The sequence below is a fragment of the Neofelis nebulosa genome, chromosome 2, assembly GCF_028018385.1.
Source record: "Neofelis nebulosa isolate mNeoNeb1 chromosome 2, mNeoNeb1.pri, whole genome shotgun sequence".
Lineage (NCBI taxonomy): Eukaryota > Metazoa > Chordata > Mammalia > Carnivora > Felidae > Neofelis > Neofelis nebulosa.
The window spans coordinates 67,082,708-67,102,824 of NC_080783.1; the positions used below are offsets into that span (position 1 = coordinate 67,082,708).

Genomic DNA, 20,117 nt, shown 5'->3' on the forward strand with positions numbered 1-20,117 from the left:
CCGCGACGGGAAAGGGCATGGCTTTGCCAGGCAACTTTCCCAGCCGGACCCCAGACAGTCCTAGGCTGGAAACCGCGGCCGCCCGAGCCATTTAAATGGTTTCCGAGTGGTTTGGAAAGCGCTCTGTGGTCGGGACGCGGACATCCCTCTGTCTCTGTTTCTCTCTCTCTGCACTTTTCCGGGTGCACTCCCTAAGCCAGAGCTGCGCCCACTTTCCGGTTTGATCGAGTAGAGTTATTTTCTTCGTGGCAGGAAGAAATCCAACTGCCACTCACCAACCGCACACCATCTCGTTAAAGGACCTGTTGACTTAACGACCTGCATATCGCGGCTCTGGTTTGCCTGTGGCATATGACTCAATGGTTCAGAAAAACTTTGTTTCTGGATCCTGCCACGTCTGAACCTGGGCGTGCCAGGCCCAAATTCCTTTCCCTGCCTAATTAGGCTTTTCTAAAGCTTAAGAATTGAGGGTGAAACTGGTGCTTACCTTATAGCCTTTTGCTTCCTTCTCCCTCAAAACTCATCAAAAACACTTCACTTCAAACTCTTCAAATAACTATTTCTGTTTTTAGAACCCCATAGGTTAACAGCCTTTCTGATTTTTTAGAAAATGTTATGAAGCCAACGTAACTTGTTATAAAAGGTATAATACATATAATGAAGACACTTGCGTTCAAATACTGTTGTGGAAAAATAAGAAAGTTGCTGCGGTTTCATTTGAGAATTTCTGCTTGTGGGAGAATGTGTTGCTTCATTTACTGTGTACGTTTTCTCTGAGTCTGTGGTTAAAACACATGAGGTTAAAGTCATACCCTACAATTAGAATTCTTTAAACTTAACTTTTACTTTTAATATCTGAAGTCTAGCATATGCACTAAACATTCTGAACAGTTTATTTGTACCAAGCATCTTTCTTTTTATATCGCTTTAACTAGTATTTTTACATAGAAGTTTCTCATAATAAATGGCAATTCCATTGCCTGCATTTTACTTCTATCTTCACTGAGGTTTAAAAATGTATTTCAAACTGCACACTTAACAAAATGCCTTAACAACTCATAGAGGTGCAATTAAAGATACATGGCAACCACACAAACAGGACGTGATTATTAATGATATTTTCAACCAGTGCCTTCTGCTTATGTCAAAAGAGCCTGGCCTGCCCTCTTAATCTCATCTCCATACAGGGAAATACCTATGCTAAATATTCGTTAAAAATTAGGTGTAGGTGTTGTTCCCTGAGTTTAGAGTATTAATTTAAACCTCATTGATTATTGAGCCAGATGTTTCTAGACTACCTTTACTCTTAAGGGAGAAATGTGACATGTTTGCATTAGAGTAACAGTGTGCCTCAGTTAAATTATCTGTAAAATAGAAAAAAAATATACTTCCCTAGATTAAGGTAATGAGGCCTTAAATCAGGAATCTCCTCTACCCCTACCAATCTCAGGATCCTCTTCTCAGTTTGGATAGTCAATCCATCCAGTTCGTGATAAACCAAGGCTGAGGGAGAGATTCTAATTTCACTTCACCCAGCAAGTTAGTGGCATTATTATTATTCCAAAGACTTGACTCAAGAGTCATATTATCTTTACTTTTCACCACCCTTACTCTCACTTATCATAAGATGTTTATCTTTTTGTCTTTTGTATAATTTGTAAGGCCTTTGTAAGTACAGAATACTTTATTGTTCTTTGTCCAGCTCTGATTTACCCTAATTTCTACTTGTCCAGAGGATGCCGGACTCCAGGGAGAGTGAGTGAGGATGCCACTCTTCTTCTCACATGTGTATTGAAGATGCCATGTGGATTGAGATTTTTAATCCTTTCTTGGTTTTTCAGAGCCACAGTTAATTTTTTGAGTCAACATGGACAACACAATTTAGTCTTCTGATCTTTTATTGTATTGGCTTAAAATATATTTTATAAGGCAGTAACCCAGGGCCATCCCTCCATTGGCAACACTCTAGAGTTTTGGCTGGCAAGCATACTTCTTCAACATTAGTATTTTTAAAACTTCTTTTTGGATTGCAATCCTCAATAAGAAATGAATTCTATGCCTCAATGCAGTATACTCTCTGTGTATATATATGAAACAAGGCTCACAAAACAATGTTTAGGCTCATAACGTGGATTTTCTCTATTATCTTATTTTTAAAATACTGAGCTCAACACACTGGTTGACTTTTAGGACCACGGTTGGGCTAGAACGTATAATGCAAATAGCAGTATCCTATTGAATTTGTACTTTTAAGGCTGATTTTTCTATCAGCATACTATGTCATATACACACACATACTTGAAAGAAAGAAAAACAAACTGTATATTTTAAAAATGTAGAATTATACCATCATTCCTCATTAAACTTTTATTGAAGGGCTTTAGACTCTAGGATCTGGTGCTAGACTAAATTTCTCAAACATAAGGAACTGCATGAAACCTCACTGTACATTATTGCATTTTAAATGGATCCTCAGCATAGTGTATGCAGTATGTTTAGGGACAGGGAAAACTGGAAGGGTTTTTTTGAAGAATTTTTGATGGTAGCAATTATCAAGTGAAAGTTTGAAAGTGAAAAATAATTTGGGGTGCCTGGGTGGCTCAAAGCCTCTGACTTTGGCTCAGGTCATGATTTCACAGTTTGTGGGTTCAGGCCCCGCGTTAGGGTCTGTGCTGACAGCTCAGAGCCTGGAGCCTGTTTTGGATTCTGTCTGTCTGTCTGTCTGTCTCTCTCTCTCTCTCTCTGCCCCTCCCCCGCTCAGGCTCTGGCTCTCTCTGTCTCTCAAAAATAAATAAACGTTAAAAAAAAAACAAAACCAACATAATAATTCTGCCCACCTCTATTCCAAATTCTAAATTTTATGGCTATGTTAATAGTGCTAGACAGAGGCTTAAAAAACTATTAGAGTAAACATAAGCCAGTTTATTATTGGTTTGTAGTCTGTTAAGATTTTGTATATATTTTTCTTTTACTGTGAAACAGGAGACAAATTCTAGGAATCAGACCCCTATGCCCTAAAAAGACTAGATTGGGAGATTGAGAGATTAGATTAGGTCTCTAAGGATCTGTAGGGATGTAGGCTTGGAAACTCTCATGGGATGATTAAGCCTTCCATAGAAAAAAATAATTTTGGGGCGCCTGGGTGGCGCAGTCGGTTAAGCGTCCGACTTCAGCCAGGTCACGATCTCGCGGTCCGTGAGTTCCAGCCCCGCGTCAGGCTCTGGGCTGATGGCTCGGAGCCTGGAGCCTGTTTCCGATTCTGTGTCTCCCTCTCTCTCTGCCCCTCCCCCATTCATGCTCTGTCTCTCTCTGTCCCAAAAATAAATAAAAAATGTTGAAAAAAAAATTAAAAAAAAAAAAAAAGAAAAAATTAATTTTAATTCCTGGTAGAAGGAATTTTTCTCTAAAAGAAAATTAGTATATTTAATATTTTGGAAATGATCAACCCCCAAATCGTCTTCAGAACATAGTCAGTTTTTTGGTTCGTAAAGTGTAGAAGTGCATTTGTTATGACAGATCTTTTATGGTTAGAAAATCTGATTGAGAAGGACATATTTCCAATCACCTAATTATGCATCTAGTTAATACCAGAATAATTCTTTTATATAATTTGAGTAATTTTAACAAAATTAATGTACTGTTAATAGCAACATTGAATTCAAATCAATGCCAACAATGGCAAGAGACCAAAATGCATTAACTTATGTGGTAAAGCAAAGACAAATAGGACTCTCAATTCTAGGTCATTAGTGTCTATTGACAGATGAAGTCTCCTTGAGTCATTCTCTGAGTTGGGTTCATAGTTTTGGCACCAAATAGAGAATATTTCCCTGAGTGTACATTTTCCTTGTAATTGTTTTAGTTTCAAACTGTCCCAACTGGTTTGTTCATTTATCCCATTGCTTCCTAGACATCTTTAAGATATCATAATTATCTGAGATCATACCTGAGTAAACCAGAACCTTCATTCCATCAAAAACAAAAACAGCCTGTTTTACTTCCTATGTTTTATTTACAGGTGTTAGTACATCTATCATTTCTTATCCACAATTCCAAAGCCAACCCAAACCAAACAAAAACAAAAAAAAAACACCCCGAAAACCAAAACGTTTTTGATAACTTTTTTGTCAGCAACACTTGAACTCAATTTGCTACAAAACCTAAATTTACTGTCAGGAAGCTCTTTATCATCTATTCCACTTGGTGGAATGTGTTTAATTACATGGTACTGTTCCAGGCCCTGCTGGGGGTACACTGTTATATTGGGTGTGTAAACCATACCTCCTTTCTAACATCCAAAATGTTCTGAATTTTAAAACATATTTGGCTCCAGGTATTTTGGAGAATGGGTTATGGATCTGTTCCACTATCCAGGTGTCATGTCAGAAATCCAGAGGTCATTTTTTTACTCTCTTTTCTTAACCTCCACAACTATCATATCACTGAATCTGTTAATGTTTTTTGCCCTTCTTCCTCTGCCCCTCCCCCACAAATTCTTCTACTTCTGCTCCAGTTCAGGGTCTCATCAACTCTTAAATGGGGTACCATAGCTACCTGCTACCTAATATCTCAGCAGATGGTGTTATGCTCAAATCCATCCTCAGCAGAACCCCTCCACTAATGATCTGTAAAAATGTAAACCTGGATGTCTCTCTCCTCTGCTTAAACCTATTAATAACTTCACATAACTCAGGATAGAACCCATGGTCCTTAAAATGGTCTCACAAATCTGACCCGTGCTTACCTATGGATTTCTACTCCATAAATCAAATTTTATGTTCCAACAACAGATTTCAATGCTTTTTCTTATGTGCTTTTTTTTTTTAACCCCCCATTGATGTTACCTCTATACCTCTGTCTAGCTCTTAAGACTCAATTGAGGCCTCACCTCACTTAGGAAACTGTATCCCCCCCCCCCCCCCCCGCTTTACATACATCTGGGCTAGGAGTGATGTCTTAGGCATACTCCTATCATGCACTTTACATATGTGATTTAATATAGTCTGCTTTTGTGCCTGTGTACACATACACACCCATTTAGATATTTGCAAAGCATGTAATATTTTTCTTTCCTCTAAGTCTATTGTGGAGTAAAAATATTGGAGTAAAAGTGGCACAGGGAGGGGAGAGGCATTGGGCAGGCAGTATATTTGCTTTCCTATTGGGCAGCGACCACAGAAATTGAGGATTTAGGAAACTTGTTTCACTGTACTTAATTAGTCTATTTAATTTAGATTGCTTTATTTCCATGTTCTTCCTTTGAATTCCATATTATTGTGGCTTTTGGTTTTGTTCCAAGATCTGGGTTTTACCATTTACAAGTGAAAAGTTAACTTTGTGATTGAAATGTCTTATAGTGTTACTTTATAAATGTTGTACAACTGAGTATATTGCTATTGGTGAGGAATTACCGGAGGGGCAACTTTTACTTAAATAATGTAATTTAATCAGACTAGACCAAAAAAAAAAAAAAAAAAAAAAGTCATTCTGTCAGTTTTACCTCTTAAATAAATATTTTTCGAATCCATCTACTTTTCTCCACTCTTGTCACTATCAACATCTCTTGCCTGGATTTTTACAAATGGCCTCCTATTGATTACCTGAATTCCTTCTGGTTAGTTCCCAGAGGGATCTTTTCAAAACATTCAAAACTGCTCAAAGCCCTTCGTTGCCTTAGGATTAGACGAACTCCTCCACTCAGCCTAAAGGCCTGGCACGATTGAGATTCTGCTTACTGCACACACCTGTGTCATGTTACTCTGGTGCGGCTCTACTGGCCCTTTTTATGACCATGCGCTCCTCCTGCCTCTGGTCTTTGCAAGTGTCATCATCCCTGCCTGGAACTCTCTTCCCTCCTCTTTTGGCCCATCTAGCTAAAAACTCATCCTTCAGATTCCAGTTTGAGCTCCCCTTTTCCAGGACTAACTAGAATTTTTCACCAGTCTTCGCCTCCCCCTGACCTCCTGCTTCCGCCTATGGATTTAAGTTGAAGACTGTAGCCTCAAGGAACAAATTCCCACTTAGTACCTGGGAGTATTAACTTTAAAAAAGTTAAAGTTTCCTGACAAAGGGAGCAGACTTTAATATGTGGCTCATATATTTCAAATTAGATTTCAGTTATTAATGCCTTTACATTTTTATCAAGTAACAGAAGATAATATTTGTTGTCTTAATAAGTATTACCCCTTCTTTACTATTTTACTATTAAGCACTTATGTGCCAGGCATATTTTAAACAATTTCATGAATTAAACATTTAATCTTCAAAGCCACTCAATGAGGTGCATGGTATTTTTCTCCCTATTTTAGAGACAGGAAAACAGAGTAAGTAATTTGCCTCTGTCTACGAGGCAGTAAAATGTCGGAGCCAATATTCCAATCCAAGCTGTCTGATTCCAAGTCCTGTGCTTCTATCCTACTTAAATGTAAATAAAACTAAAAAGAATTATTAAAAGGCTTACAGCAGCGATAGCAACAAAAATCCAGTCAACTCTCATTTCCCCCAGTGCTACTGCGTCTAGGAATGCTTTAACCTCTTTTAGGTGTTGCTTCCTATTTGCCTTTTGCAATAATGTGCTTATACTACTATTCCTTAATTTATCAATGTTTGACATTATCAACTGACTTCCCATTAAAGTAGATAAATATTTAGCTCTTGCGCACACATGCCTCTTGCTCTCCCTCCATCTCTGAATATAATTCTCACATTTTTTTGTTTGCATTTTGGTATTTACTTATGATTATTATGTACATATTGTTTACTGCTGAGCCAAGCAAAATTTGAGTAAATTTTTTTGAGTAAAAATTTTTGAACCATAGAGTTAATAATTCATTTAAGAAAAAAAAAATAGCTTGGTTTTTTGAGTATTAATTTCTGTTTCTATATATTCCAATATCTTCTCAGTATGATTCCTCCACATAATCAAACCTATCAGATTTATTGGTCTCTTCTGGAGCTCTCTGTTCTCTTGTTCCAATTTGGCCTATTGCGTTCTAAGCCTGTTTCATGGCAGTTGTTCGGGATTTTTCTTTGCTGACATTTTTGAAGGAGTCCCTATTTTTTAGATATGATGATTTTGTTGTTTACTTTCTCATGTAGATGGAACACATCCCCCAGTAGCTTCTTGAGAAATGATGAATGGAATTAATAAATTTGAGATGTTACCTGCCTGAAAATTTTTATTCTACTCTCAATTTTTTCCCTGCTTATTTTTTTAGTAGTTACTCTATCCACATGGTCCAAAATTTAAAAAAACTAAGGACGTATACATGATAAGTCTTCTTTTAACTGTTGCCCTCTAATACCTGGTTTTCCTATGAGCAAACAATGCTCCTTTTACATATATATATATTATATATGTATAATATATACATGTGTGTGCCTATGTGTGTGTGTATATGTATATATAATAAAGTATATGTTATATATATAAATTGCATACATAAAAATGCAAATGAATCTCATTTTTCACTTAACTTATCGTGGAGATAACCTCATATCAGCATATAAAGTAGCTTCTTTGTTTTTAATCTGGCATAATATTCCATCATATGACTGTATCATAATTTATTTATTGTAATTTATTTCCCTATTGGTAGAGTTATCGGTTGTTTTAGTGTCTTGATGTTAAAATGATGCTTTAATGTGCAGACTTACAGGTTATCATTCTACTTGCATATTAGCATATCTGTGGGATAAATTTCTAGAAGTTATCCTCATACCTGATTGATAATTTGTTGGAGGCGAGTAGTGTGAGACCATGCAAGTTTGATAGTTCTGAGTCAGATGGATAGGGTAAAGGGCAGAAGAATAGTAAATACCTGGTAGTAAATACCTCATGGCAGAGTGGACCCTTGTGAGGGGCAATTCATAGTACAGAGAGGGCTTCTAATGCAAATTATTGTTTTCGTTGTTTTATTTGAGCTTTCAGATATGACCCATCTTTTTGAACTGGTTAAGACTTGTTGCTCTTATTACCTCAGTCTCCTTCTTATATCCTTTACCCTCTGTCATTAGTCTTTTAGCATTCATAGCCCCTTGCCCTGTTATTTTGACTCCAGCTCTTCCACTGCAGATAATCCAGAACAGATAGCACTCATTAGCTGGTCTTCTTTCAATAAGTCAAGAACCCATCCTTACACAATTCACAATTTAACAACCTTTCCAGCCTCCACATTGATTCATTTGCTGAATTTAGCCAACTCTACCTCCTGGATCTCTTCCCAAGCCTCCACACCCCTTCTCAATTTCTTACCTGGATTAATTTTAATAGTCTGCTAATCACCTTCAGTCTCCTCTCTGGTTCACCACCCTCACCACCAAATCCATATTAAAAACAGCTTCAAGAATAATCGTTTTTATTTTATTTTATTTTATATTTTATCTTATTTTTTTAATGTTTGTTTACTTTTTAAAAAAATATTTATTTTTGAGAGAGATAGAGACAGAGCACAAGCAGGGGAGGAGCAGAGAGAGAGGGAGACACAGAATCTGAAGCAGGCTCTAGGCTCTGAGCTGTCAGCACAGAGCCTGACCGTGGGACTCAAACCCACGAGCTGTGAGATCATGACCTGAGCCGAAGTCAGGTGCCCAACCAACTGAGCCACCCAGGCACCCCTAATGTTTATTTACTTTTGAGAGAGAGAAAGAGTGTGTGTGCAGTGCCAGTCAGAGAGGGGCAGAGAGAGATAGAGACAGAGGATCCAGGCTCTGTGCTGACAGGAGAAAGCCCAATATGGGGCTTGAACTCACGAACTGTGAGATCATGACCTGAGCTAAAGCTGGACTTAACTGATTGAGCCACCCAGGGCCCCAAGAATTAAATTAAATTTAATTAAATTTAATTAAATTTCAGTTGTAATTAGGTCATCACCCTGCTTAATACCCCTCAGGGCTTCTCCCCTTTGCCAGAAGAACTAAGTACAAACCCCACAGAGTTAGGTACCCCTTCCTTCCCTATATGGAGCTGGGTATTCAGTATTCTCATAGACCTCACTGTGTGGTAATTGTCTATGTATGAGGAAAATTTTCCTATTTGAAGTTAGCTTTTCAAAGGAGAATAAAAGTTTAGTCTGACACTCGTTTATTTCCAACTGAAACATGTATTAATAAGATCTTTTCATACTCTAATCATGAGAAGTGGGGAATGCAGGAATTTCAGATGGTGACTAGATAAGTGGAGGGATAATGCATGTTTCAAAATAGGTGCAAAAATAGCCTAATCATAAAGGCAGACATTGCTTTTATGCCTTACTTTTTTTAAATGATGTTATGGATTTGTGAAGAACTGTTTTGTTTTTTTACATCTGGGAACGTGGACGCTAATGGAGAAGAGGTAAGCACAGGGAAATAAAGAAATGTTGAGATTGAAGCCATTTTGAATTTCTAGGGATTGGCACAGTACCTTGGGCCAAATTCTATCCACCACCTGTTTTTGTAAACAAAATTTTATTGGAACTAGCTATGTCCATTCATTTGTGTATTGTGTATGACTGGTTTTGCACCACAAAAATAGAGTAGTTGCAATAGAGACCATATGGCTCACAAAGCAAAACATATTTATTATTTGGCCCTTTATGGAAAGTTTGCTGACACTTTTTCTAGAGAAGAATGGAAGCTGAGAGGTAGAGGATGAGTATGTACCCAGTGAGTTATAGCTAAGCTTGTAGAAAGGTGAATGCAAAGTGATAGCAATTGAGCAATTGCTCACTTGCTCCCCTATTCCCCTATCCCTTAAATTCTGGGCCCTCAAAAGGGAGAATGAGTAGAAATTGTCTACTACTCATGAGATTTGGGATTCTTTCATAAAAGGAATGTTCACTGGACTTAATTGTTTGCAACCTGAGTGCCCATCCTCCAATTATATTCCATGTCAAGGCCCAGTACACTCTCCCTTTTACTAAGATATTGAGAAAAACATTAATGAGGGAAGTCCCTGCATTAGTGAAAAAAGAAAAAAAAATCTGTGGTTGCTCTCCTTTGTAGGCCATTAAGATTGGCTCCTTGGTTTCAATGGAGATGATGGGATTCCATAGTAGCAGAAGACAAGTGGCAGCATTTAACCACCAAGGACAAAGTAGGTATCTACCATAATGGAAATCTGGGACATAGATATAATCAGAAGGCATTGTTTTGCAAATGTGATGAATGAAATAGATGGGCAGTACTACAGTATCACTTGTTGTATATACCAGAAAAAACTCTAGGCTTGGTGGCAAAAAGCATTGGCTTTAGTTGCCACAGTTGAGCATCATTACTTCTCACTCAGTTTCCAAACCCAAGTCAATTTACAGGCCCAGAGCCCTTTGATTGAAGTTGAGGCCAGTCTTGAAGGCTACACCATGGCTTCAAGCATACACCACAAATTTTCCTCAAAAGCCTTCCCCAAAGGGACCTATAGCCATTTATTAGAGAGGCTATGCTTTGGGGAAAAGAAAATACACTCAGACCTTTTGTACCAATTCCTATGGAGCCAAAATACCACTTGTGGCCCTCTAGTCATCGTGTGGAGTTATAGCATTTAGGTAATAGGTGGAGTCTTAGCCAAAGTCTGACTCACAGGAGGGTCCAGCTGGTCAGCAGATCTACCCTGTGCTTATTTCCCCATTTCCTTAATATATAATTGGAGTAGACATCCTGGATAACTGGCAAAATCCTTATATTGGTTCTCTAAGTGTCATGGGTTGAGGACCGTTGTGATAAGAGAAGCTAAGCGGAAGACCTTAAAACTTGCCCTCCTTCTAAGATGGCAAATCAGAAAGAATACTATATCGAAGGGAATTGTTGAGCTCAGTGCCACCATCAAAGATTTGAAATAAGACTTGAGTTATCTATCACATCTCATTTAACTCACTTATTTGTCCTGTGTCCAAGTTGGATGGATCTTAAAGAATGAATGGACTATTGTAAACTTAATCATTGGATGATTCCAAATGTGCTTGCTGAAACAGAATGTGGTGTCTTTACTTGATATAATCAACACTACCTCTGGCATTTGGTATGTAGCTATCGACTTGGTTAACTGCTTTTTCTCTGTACCAATTTACAAGGACCACCAAAAGCAATTTACTCTTTTTAAAAAAAATTTTTTTTTCTCTTAACGGTTATTTTTGAGACAGAGATAGACAGAACATGAACTGGGGAGGGTCAGAGAGAGAGGGAGACACAGAATCCGAAACAGGCTCCAGTCTCTGAGCTGTCAGCACAGAGCCCGACACGGGGCTCGAACTCACGGACCGTGAGATCGTGACCTGAGCTGAAGTCAGACGCTCAACGGACTGAGCCACCCAGGCACCCCAAAGCAATTTACTCTTATCTAGCTTGGCCAACATTGTATCTTCACAGTCTTGTCTCAGGGCCAGGTCAGTTCTCCTGTCCTAGAAATCTTAATTATCCCAACATCCCACAAGATATCACATTGGTTTACTATGTTGATAATATTATGCTGATTGTATTTGATGAGCAGAAAGTAGCAATTACTTTAGGTATCTTAGTGAAGCATATGAGAACCAGCGAGTAATCAGACTCACAAAAATTTAGGGGTGCCTCGGTAACATTTCTGGGCATTCAGTTGTCACTGTACTTAATAGGCCTTTTGTTTTTTGGTTTTTGTTTTTTGTGTTTTGGAGGCAATATTTTCTTCTCTCCTTCCCATTTTCTTTCTTTCTTTCTTTCTTTCTTTCTTTCTTTCTTTCTTTCTTTCTTTCTTTCTTTCTTTCTTTCTTTTTAATAAAATATTGCATAGAATTTGTTAGATACTAAGTTTACAATTTAGTCTTTAGGTAACTGAATATTATGTTGGGACTGTGTCAGAATTTGAAAAGTAATTCCCATTGTCCCTGGAGACAATGGCTGTTGGCATTCTGTGTCTCATTCCAGGGTTCCTCTTCACTTGTAATGAGGATGCTTGCATCTTGCTAGGTGCTTGTTTTGTTTTTCCACCGGAGTTCAAATGTGTGAGAAAGTGTGCATATGGAAACTGAGCAGTCAAAAGGGTAGACTATGCTGCTTATTGTCTCTCAGCTGTAAATTCATTCTCTTCTCCTGCTCTGTAATAATGGAGCAGGGCGGGGTGGGGGGCGCTGTAAATCTGTAAATATTTCTCCTTTGCTGGCTGGCATGATGTTAATTAAGCCTTGTCAGTAGAGGGCACTGGAAGGATACTGAAAGTAGAAGATACTTTTCCTTCCTTGTTTCAGGGTGACTTTCTGGCTAGGCTCTTACTGAGCATATACCTTTTTCTCTACTTCTAGGCCTCCACATAGTTTTCTCTAGTGTTAGGTAACTGCATGGCACAGCTTTCTCTAGAGTTGGCACACCTCTGCCCCCTGCACTTTCTCCAGAGCTTGACTTGGACAGCAGGGTTGTACCCTGGAGTCATAGACATCATGGACCTGTTCCCCAGCCCAGGTCACTGCTCCATACACTCTTTGTTTAGCCTTATACATGTGCATATTGGGGACCCCACAAAACTGGGTTTCCAAGGCACCAACTACCCAAATTTTATCCTAGGCACCAACCTGCACCTTATTGGCCCAGGCTATACATGAAAGTGCACTACATTCCTGCAGAGCACAGCTTCTTAACTCCAGGTGCCATCAGCAGCCAGCTGTTAGCATCGGCACCTAACAAGTTCCAGGGTTTGACATCTTCCTATGAATGGCTTCTTCTGGGACTCCACAGGTCAGATTTTGGGCAAGTTTCACTAGTGAGATACCTCTGTAACTTTTCCACTGTCAAGGAGCCAACACTGCTCTTTCTGTAGAGATCTCTGGATCTATGTGCTGGTGAGAGGAAGGTTCTTCCTTGGGCTCTCATCTCAGCCTTGTAGGTAGTGATTGCCCCTTATATCTACTATTCCTATATTATTTTGAATTTTTTTTAACTCTCACTAACCAATTCCCTGTTACTCCAGTCCTCTCAGAATAATATATTATACTTTCCTTTTTCAAATCACTATGTAGTTTCTGTCTCCTTACTAATCCAAGAGCCATCAACTGTGTTTACAAAGTAAATAGATCTTTTAAAAGGTAGTACTTCTACCCAGGAGAAGTACTAGTTAAGTGGGTAATCTGTGGGACCACTCAATTCACTCCTCAAAATTATGCCGTAACCAATCAGTATATACCTTTCACAGGTGCAGATTCAATCACAGTAGCAGGAGAGAGAATATGTGAGCTTGCCTTCACCACCATATTACCCTCCCCTGCAAAGGATAGGGCAGTTCCATAATTACTTGTGTGCTCCAAATTGTGTAGAGTTGGCTGTTCTACAAATTAAGATCCTGTTCATAACCTTTCACCTTCAAAGATAATATTGTCAATAGAGATGCTTATCTGACCAGGTTTAGCTGAGAAGTTGGATGTGTGACCACACCCTTTTCAGTATTAAATAAAAGCAGTGCCTCTGAGTTGTTGGAGCTCAGCTCTGTTACTAGACTTTTTGTCACATAACCTGCAGATGACTTTTGTTCAGAAAGTCATCTTACTCTGTGACAGTTACATGCAGTTAGTTGTTCACTGGTGGCATTTTCCAGCCAGCCAGAGCAACCCCAGTTTGTTTTTCAGCTGGGATATTTGGGATATGTCTGCTGCTTCCTCCTGTGAGGGAGCATGTAGCCATCTCAGGGCAGTTTGCTTTGTATCAGTGTTTGTCCCTTGTCATACATCCACAGGTCACTTCCTGCTTAGAAGAATTTCAGGCAAGGGTGTGGAAATGGATTTAATCATAACCGAAACTAGCCAACCGTAATAGTAAGTCACCGTGAAATTTGGTTTTACCAATAAATACAAGCAGAAATGACTTCCTGCCACCCCTCCATTCCCTAACTAGTAGATGAGAGGTGCTTAATAACGTTTCTGCCCAAGCACGTAAGGTTTATTATTAGAGCAAGTTTTGTTGTTGTTTTGATTCGATTAGGAGATCTAGGTGATGTGTGGCAAAGATCAAATATGAATTAATTTACAGTAGTGTATTCTTCTTAATCTACAATCTATGCTACATTTTGGATATATAATTTTGTAATGTTTTGTTTTTTGTGATTATCCTTAATTTTTTATCGCATGCTTTAATTCATGCTGTAGCAAGCAAGTTTCATATACCAATTAGGCTTTGTGCCAGTTAAAGTCACCTGGAACCAGACCTTAAATCCCTGGAGCTGTAAAGGTTTATTGTCACAAATATAGGAACAAGAAATGGAAAGAACTACTATCCTCTTATTTTATTAAATGTTACTTTCACATGCGGTTATGAAATGTTCTGCTTTTCACTGCTTTAGAAGATTGCTTCAGTTGGAATATTTAAATTAAACTAACAACTTAACTAATGTCTTTGCAATGTGTCCTTTTCCACCTGGAAGGGACAACTGGACTAAAGATGGATCTTTTCCAGTTTGAATCTGCATGTAAACGACATCCTCCGGTGACTCATTGTCACATTAAAGTTTGAGAAACTAGAGTCTACATAACTGAAAGCCACAGCTCTGTAGTTGTTTTGATTTGTGATAGCTCAGTCTTTTCTGTTCAGATAGCAACATGTTTTTACCCTGGAGAATAACCCATCGGTTTTTAACCCAATCTCACAGACTGTTAGAATCATGCATATTGTTTTAGTCATTTTAAAGTATCATTATTTTGTGCATGTTTTAATTTATTATTAATGCCTTTTTGTAATGTCTACATACATTCTAGCATATAGATTGATAAGGCCTCTGAATATTAACTTTTTTCTAATTTTAGAAATTTATAATTTAGAGATCTTTGAATAGATCTTTGAATTTAAATTAATTTTTTTTCTAGTTTAAAAAAACTATTTCATGATGTTAATCTCTCCTGTGAATCTGACCTTTAATAATTAGCAAATGACATTTTAGATAGGTGTGTTTAAAGGTTTTAGAAAGTACAATAAGACCTCTACCTGCTAATCATTTTTATATCCTGAATTTGCTGTTGTGCTGGTTTTTTTTTTTTTTTTCATTTTTGAAACTTCTGAGTTTAATTGGAAGTTGAAATTAAGAGAAATTTGTTTTGTTTCATTGGCTGTTTTCACATAGGTCTTGACATTTGGTAAGTAGTGAGGCTTAGGAACGTGATGTTATTTCCAGGAATAGGAGTTAAGAATCCTGGTTTTGTTTAACTCATTCATTTATTGTGTGGTTTTTGGATTATGTGTTTTATTGCGCAGAATCTGAGTTTTTCCATCTTTGTGATGGGAATAACATATTTTAAAAGTAATTTTACAACGCCATAATTTGTAGTAAAACCCCAGTGTGTCATTTATATCAGCATTAATCTCTGAGCCTTTTCAAGAAACTTTGGGTCATTCTTGCTTTGGATTTCATCTTATCTCTCCATGTCAAAATAACTTTTGCTCATTTTATATCAGCATTCTATTTTGAAAAACCTGTCTTTGGAGTATCAGAAATTAATAGTGTGGTTGCTTTTGGTTAGGTGCAGTCATTTCCCTATCAAGTGCTAGTTTTGATTTGCCTAAAGTCTCGTGACCTACACCAGTGATTCTTAACCCTTGCCGCCCTTTAGAATTATCTGGAGAGCCTAAAATAACAACAAAAGCAGGACCTGGGCCCTGGCCCTAAAACAATTATATCAAACTCTCTAGAGGGGAGGCCTAAAGCACTCTTTTTAAAGAGCTTTCTGCTAAGTGTTTCCAGAGTTGAAGTCCGCTAATAGAGATGCTTAATGTTGAGTGTAATTTATCATTAATGGAAGCCTAATATTGCACATTAGCAGCAAAGGACAGAAAAGTCATATAAAAATCCCTGGGAGATTCATTTCAGAATCTTCAAGTGATCAGCAATTGATAAAAGAAGACTATTCCCTTCTGAAATAATCTGAAAAGAGCAAAGCGTCATGTTCCTACTCTAGTAAACTCTGCCACTAAAAGGTCTCAGTCTCAATCCTCCATTGTTAAAATCTACAATCTCATCCTCAGCCTTATTTCCAAAAACACGTTCTGAAAATAGTTGTGTGGTTTTTATTTTTATTTTTTTATTTTTATTTTCATTTTATAGAGAGAGAAAGCACACACAAGTGGGGTAGAGGGGCAGAGGGAGGGAGAGAGAGAGAGAGAAAGAAAGAGAGAAAATCTCAAACAGATTCCACTCTTGGTGAGGAGCATGACATGGGGCTTGATTCCAGGATCCTGGAATCATGACCTGAGCCAAAATTGAGTTGGACCCTCAACTGACTGAGCCACCCCAGCGCTCCAGTGTGTGTGTGTGTGTGTGTGTGTGTGTGTGTGTGTGTGTGTGTGTGTGTGTGTTTATTTGACTCATTTGTCCAGAAAACCTTATGTGATATGAAGCTATTTGTAGTTCTTTCCTTAGGGTTTCCCCTTATCTCCTTACATTTAGAGTGTCATTTCTTGACCCTTGAAGATCTTATTTCAGATAACTTCAACTAAAAGCTTAGTATTGTTTTCAACGTAAATTTTAGTTAGCTAACATACAGTGCAATATTGGTTTCAGGAGTAAAAAACAATATTTAACAAAAATTTTTTTTAATGTTTATTTATTTCTGAGACAGAGACAGAGCATGAGTAGGGGAAGGGCAGAGAGAGAGGGAGACACAGAATCAGAAGCAGGCTCCAGGCTCTGAGCTGTCACCACAGAGCCCGACGCAGGGCTCAAACTCACAAACTGTGAGATTATGACCTGAGCCGAAGTCGGTCGCTCAACCGACTGAGCCACCCAGGCGCCCCAAAAAGCTTAATATTTTAGATCAGACCTGAGTTTGAACACAGTTGGGAGAGTACTGCTTTTCCACTTAAACTGAATCATGTTGGCCAAGCCACTGAATCTATTTGACGCTCAGTGTTTGTGGGCAAAATGGGAATGACTTCTCAAGATTTTTGGAAGACTACATGAGAACCTGTGTAATATTAAAGTATCGGGGACCTAATCAGTATTTAACAAAAGTAAATTATTATTTTATTATTTCTAATAAATTAAATCTTGGTCCTTCTTTCCTTTTCCTGGTAAAAAAAAATTTATTGGGTGCTCACTGTGTCACCAACATCGTGAGTGCCAGAAAAACAACCAGGAGTAAGGGAGACATCATTTGTGTCCTTCATAAGCTTCCTTTGACTCCCTCATTAGAGACATCCTAAACTAAAACCTGCTAATTGAGTGACTTCTTCAGATAGACACACACACAATGATAGGATTATTGCTCTATTGGTGAAGAATTCCATTCTTCTTTCTCATTCCCCAGCCTACCCTCTAATATGATTTTGGGCATATAGTATCTTGGGAAAACCATCACTGCTATGGAAATATTTAGGTTTGTCATCTCCCTTTACTGTATGCTTTCCCTGGACCCTTTCTTGTTTTATGTTGTATTAAAACATCCTAAGGAGACCAGCACATTCCTTCTCAAATGCCTAATCTAGCTTACATACATACACAGCAAGAATTGTATGGTTCTGAAACTACTTTGTGTCTTCAAATAATGTAAAAAGTTTACGAGGTCATTTTAATCCTTACATGAGGCTCTGAAAGCAACCAAAACTCAGATGTATTAGAATCTCATTTTTCTGGGCGGTGTACATTATAATTGAATTATCTTTTGAAACCAAAGTGCCTATTCCATACATACATACATATCTTTCCAATTAGAAGTAGTATACAGAACTAACTATTCAAATTCTGCCTCTTCTGTTTATTTAGCTTAAATTTTTTTACTAAAGGCCAGAGAATCCATCTTAAAACTTGGCTTTTTAATTTCAAATTTAGCGGTATCTTTGGAAGAAAAACTGAATAAAGTGTCAAAGTTAGTTTTCACATCTATAAATTAAATTTTCCTTAAAATATGTTTAGAATGTAGGGAGAACAAGCATTCTCCTTCCCCTTTGTGCCTGCAAATTTGACTGAGTATAATGGTGCATGGTATGTAATTATATACTGAAACCCCTTCATATTATATTTTTTAAAACATCGTGAAGAAAATCAGGATGTCATTGATGTTCTCTTTTTTCCTTTTCCTTTCTTTTGCTTCTGGTGGCCCATATTAGAGTTTAGTAAACATGTTGTCTATTCTTAGGGTAGACACTGTTGCCTCTTTAGAGTCACTTCAAGTAAAAAGCTTAGTGCCATCTTCTTTTTGTTATTAGATTTTATTATTTGTGTGAACTATAGAAAATAGCTGTGGTACAACAATACCTTAGACACTCTTAATTTTCTACTCTTCAGTGGTTCTGTCAGGATTCACAAGTATTATCAGGTGAATAAATTTGAGAGTGTGCCAGTTTACTTGTTAAAACTACTTATAATCTTAACTGGTTTAGTTGGAATAGAGGTGCATAAGTTGAGGACAAACTCCATAAAATAAAAGCCACTATTTTAGATGTATGCTTAACAGTACCTATCAGTATACCTACGCTTTCTTACGGATTTCCCCCTTTCTTTATAATCAATGCAATGAAGTCCTTTGGCCCCTTGGTCATTGAGTTAAGGTACCTTTTTTTTTTTTTTAAAGAAACTCTATATATGTTTATAAAAATAATTGTATGCATATCATATAATAAATATTAGCCACAGTTTACAAGGTATTTTTTATTGGAGAGAAATCTCTAATATATCCTCAATAGATTATAGCTAATTATAGCAAATGTGTTCTTCCAAAAGTGTAAATTTCTTGAGGGCAAGATATCTTTGTATTTTTCTTAACCATAAGAGTACAGTTGTTTGTAGCTTATGTTGTTGGTTGAATGAATCAATTGAACCATGCCTATAGGAATGATTAGCTACTAATGCCATTTATCATTTCCGTTTATAGGTATTACCATTTAATGAAACCTTCTTGCCAGCAAATCTATGATACAAAATATAAGTAACAGAGGAAACTATAACTGTTATTTGTCAAGTGGGAAGCTTTTAATGTCAGAATGGCTCACCTAAAACGACTAGTAAAATTACATCTTAAAAGACATTATCATAAAAAGTTCTGGAAACTTGGGGCAGTAATTTTTTTCTTTATAATATTTTTGATTTTAATGCAAAGAGAAGTAAGTGTTCAATATTCCAAAGAGGAATCACGGATGGAAAGAAACATAAAAAACAAAAACAAGATGTTTGATTTAATGATAGAAGCTGTAAACAATATTAAAGATGCAATGCCAAAAATGCAAATAGGAGCACCGGTCAGGCAAAACATTGATGCTGGTGAGAGACCCTGTTTGCAAGGATATTATACAGCAGCAGAATTGAAACCTGTTCTTGACCGCCCACCTCAGGATTCTAATGCACCTGGTGCTTCTGGTAAAGCATTCAAGACAACCAATTTAAGTATTGAAGAGCAGAAGGAAAAAGAACGTGGAGAAGCAAAACACTGTTTTAATGCTTTTGCAAGTGACAGGATTTCTCTACACCGAGATCTTGGACCAGACACTCGACCTCCTGAGTATGTTAAAGAATATTCATTGTTTACTGTTTAACATTAGAGTTTGCAGGGGAGGGGCATTAGCTAAGGAATTTGCTTGTTCTGTAGTCACTCTCTGAGGCAAAATATCAGCAATTGCTGTTTAATTATGTTTGCTTATTGAGGCTTTCCATATCTATGCTTGGTGAGGCATTGCAGATGTAGAAGGTTGTTACCTTACAAATTAGGAGACTAAATTTTAGATCTGATTTCTGTAGAACCACAAGGAAATTCTTAATTCTTAGATGCTTTAGTTTTCTAATTTATTAAGAAGGGAATATTGGGCAATTTTATGGGAGATGTGGGAGGCAGAGGAGCTGTTTCTGTTCCTCTGTGTGTTGCTGTAGAATAAAAATGTTTAAAAAGTGCCGAGATTTTGGAGCTGTTAGATAAGAATTTTCTATGAACTAAGTCACAGACTTTGTGGCTACTTTCAGTACTGTAATTGTATTTCAGAATGCCTTGTAACCTTTTGTAACCTTTCTTTTAAAGAACAATATTGTTAAATTGCTAATTCAATTATGATTTTTTTTCTCTAGAGTTTTGTTGAATAAGTTATCATATGTATAGAATTGTCTCTCTTTAGCTTCTAAGAGGCCAACATTGCCTTTTATGTCCCTTTGTTTACATGGTATCTCAAGTACACAGTATTTTTATTCTGTTTTCCCTCCAGTTCCAACTATG

General features: G+C 37.4%; 1 protein-coding gene across 5 annotated transcripts in view; it reads left to right on the forward strand.

Annotated features, from left to right (window-relative positions):
• GALNT3 (polypeptide N-acetylgalactosaminyltransferase 3) overlaps nucleotides 1–20,117 on the forward strand; it is a 98,276-nt gene that overhangs the window by 54,946 nt on the left and 23,213 nt on the right. For 2 of the 5 annotated variants that reach the window (XM_058715074.1, XM_058715071.1), the window contains exon 2: nucleotides 18,792–19,415. In XM_058715074.1, coding sequence (XP_058571057.1) covers nucleotides 18,901–19,415 — 515 coding nt within the window. In that variant the 5' untranslated portion in view covers nucleotides 18,792–18,900. Of the gene's footprint in view, nucleotides 1–741; nucleotides 763–9,984; nucleotides 10,076–13,672; nucleotides 13,752–18,791; nucleotides 19,416–20,117 lie in introns of those variants that run through there. The other 3 variants (XM_058715072.1, XM_058715073.1, XM_058715075.1) reach the window with 3 other exon arrangements.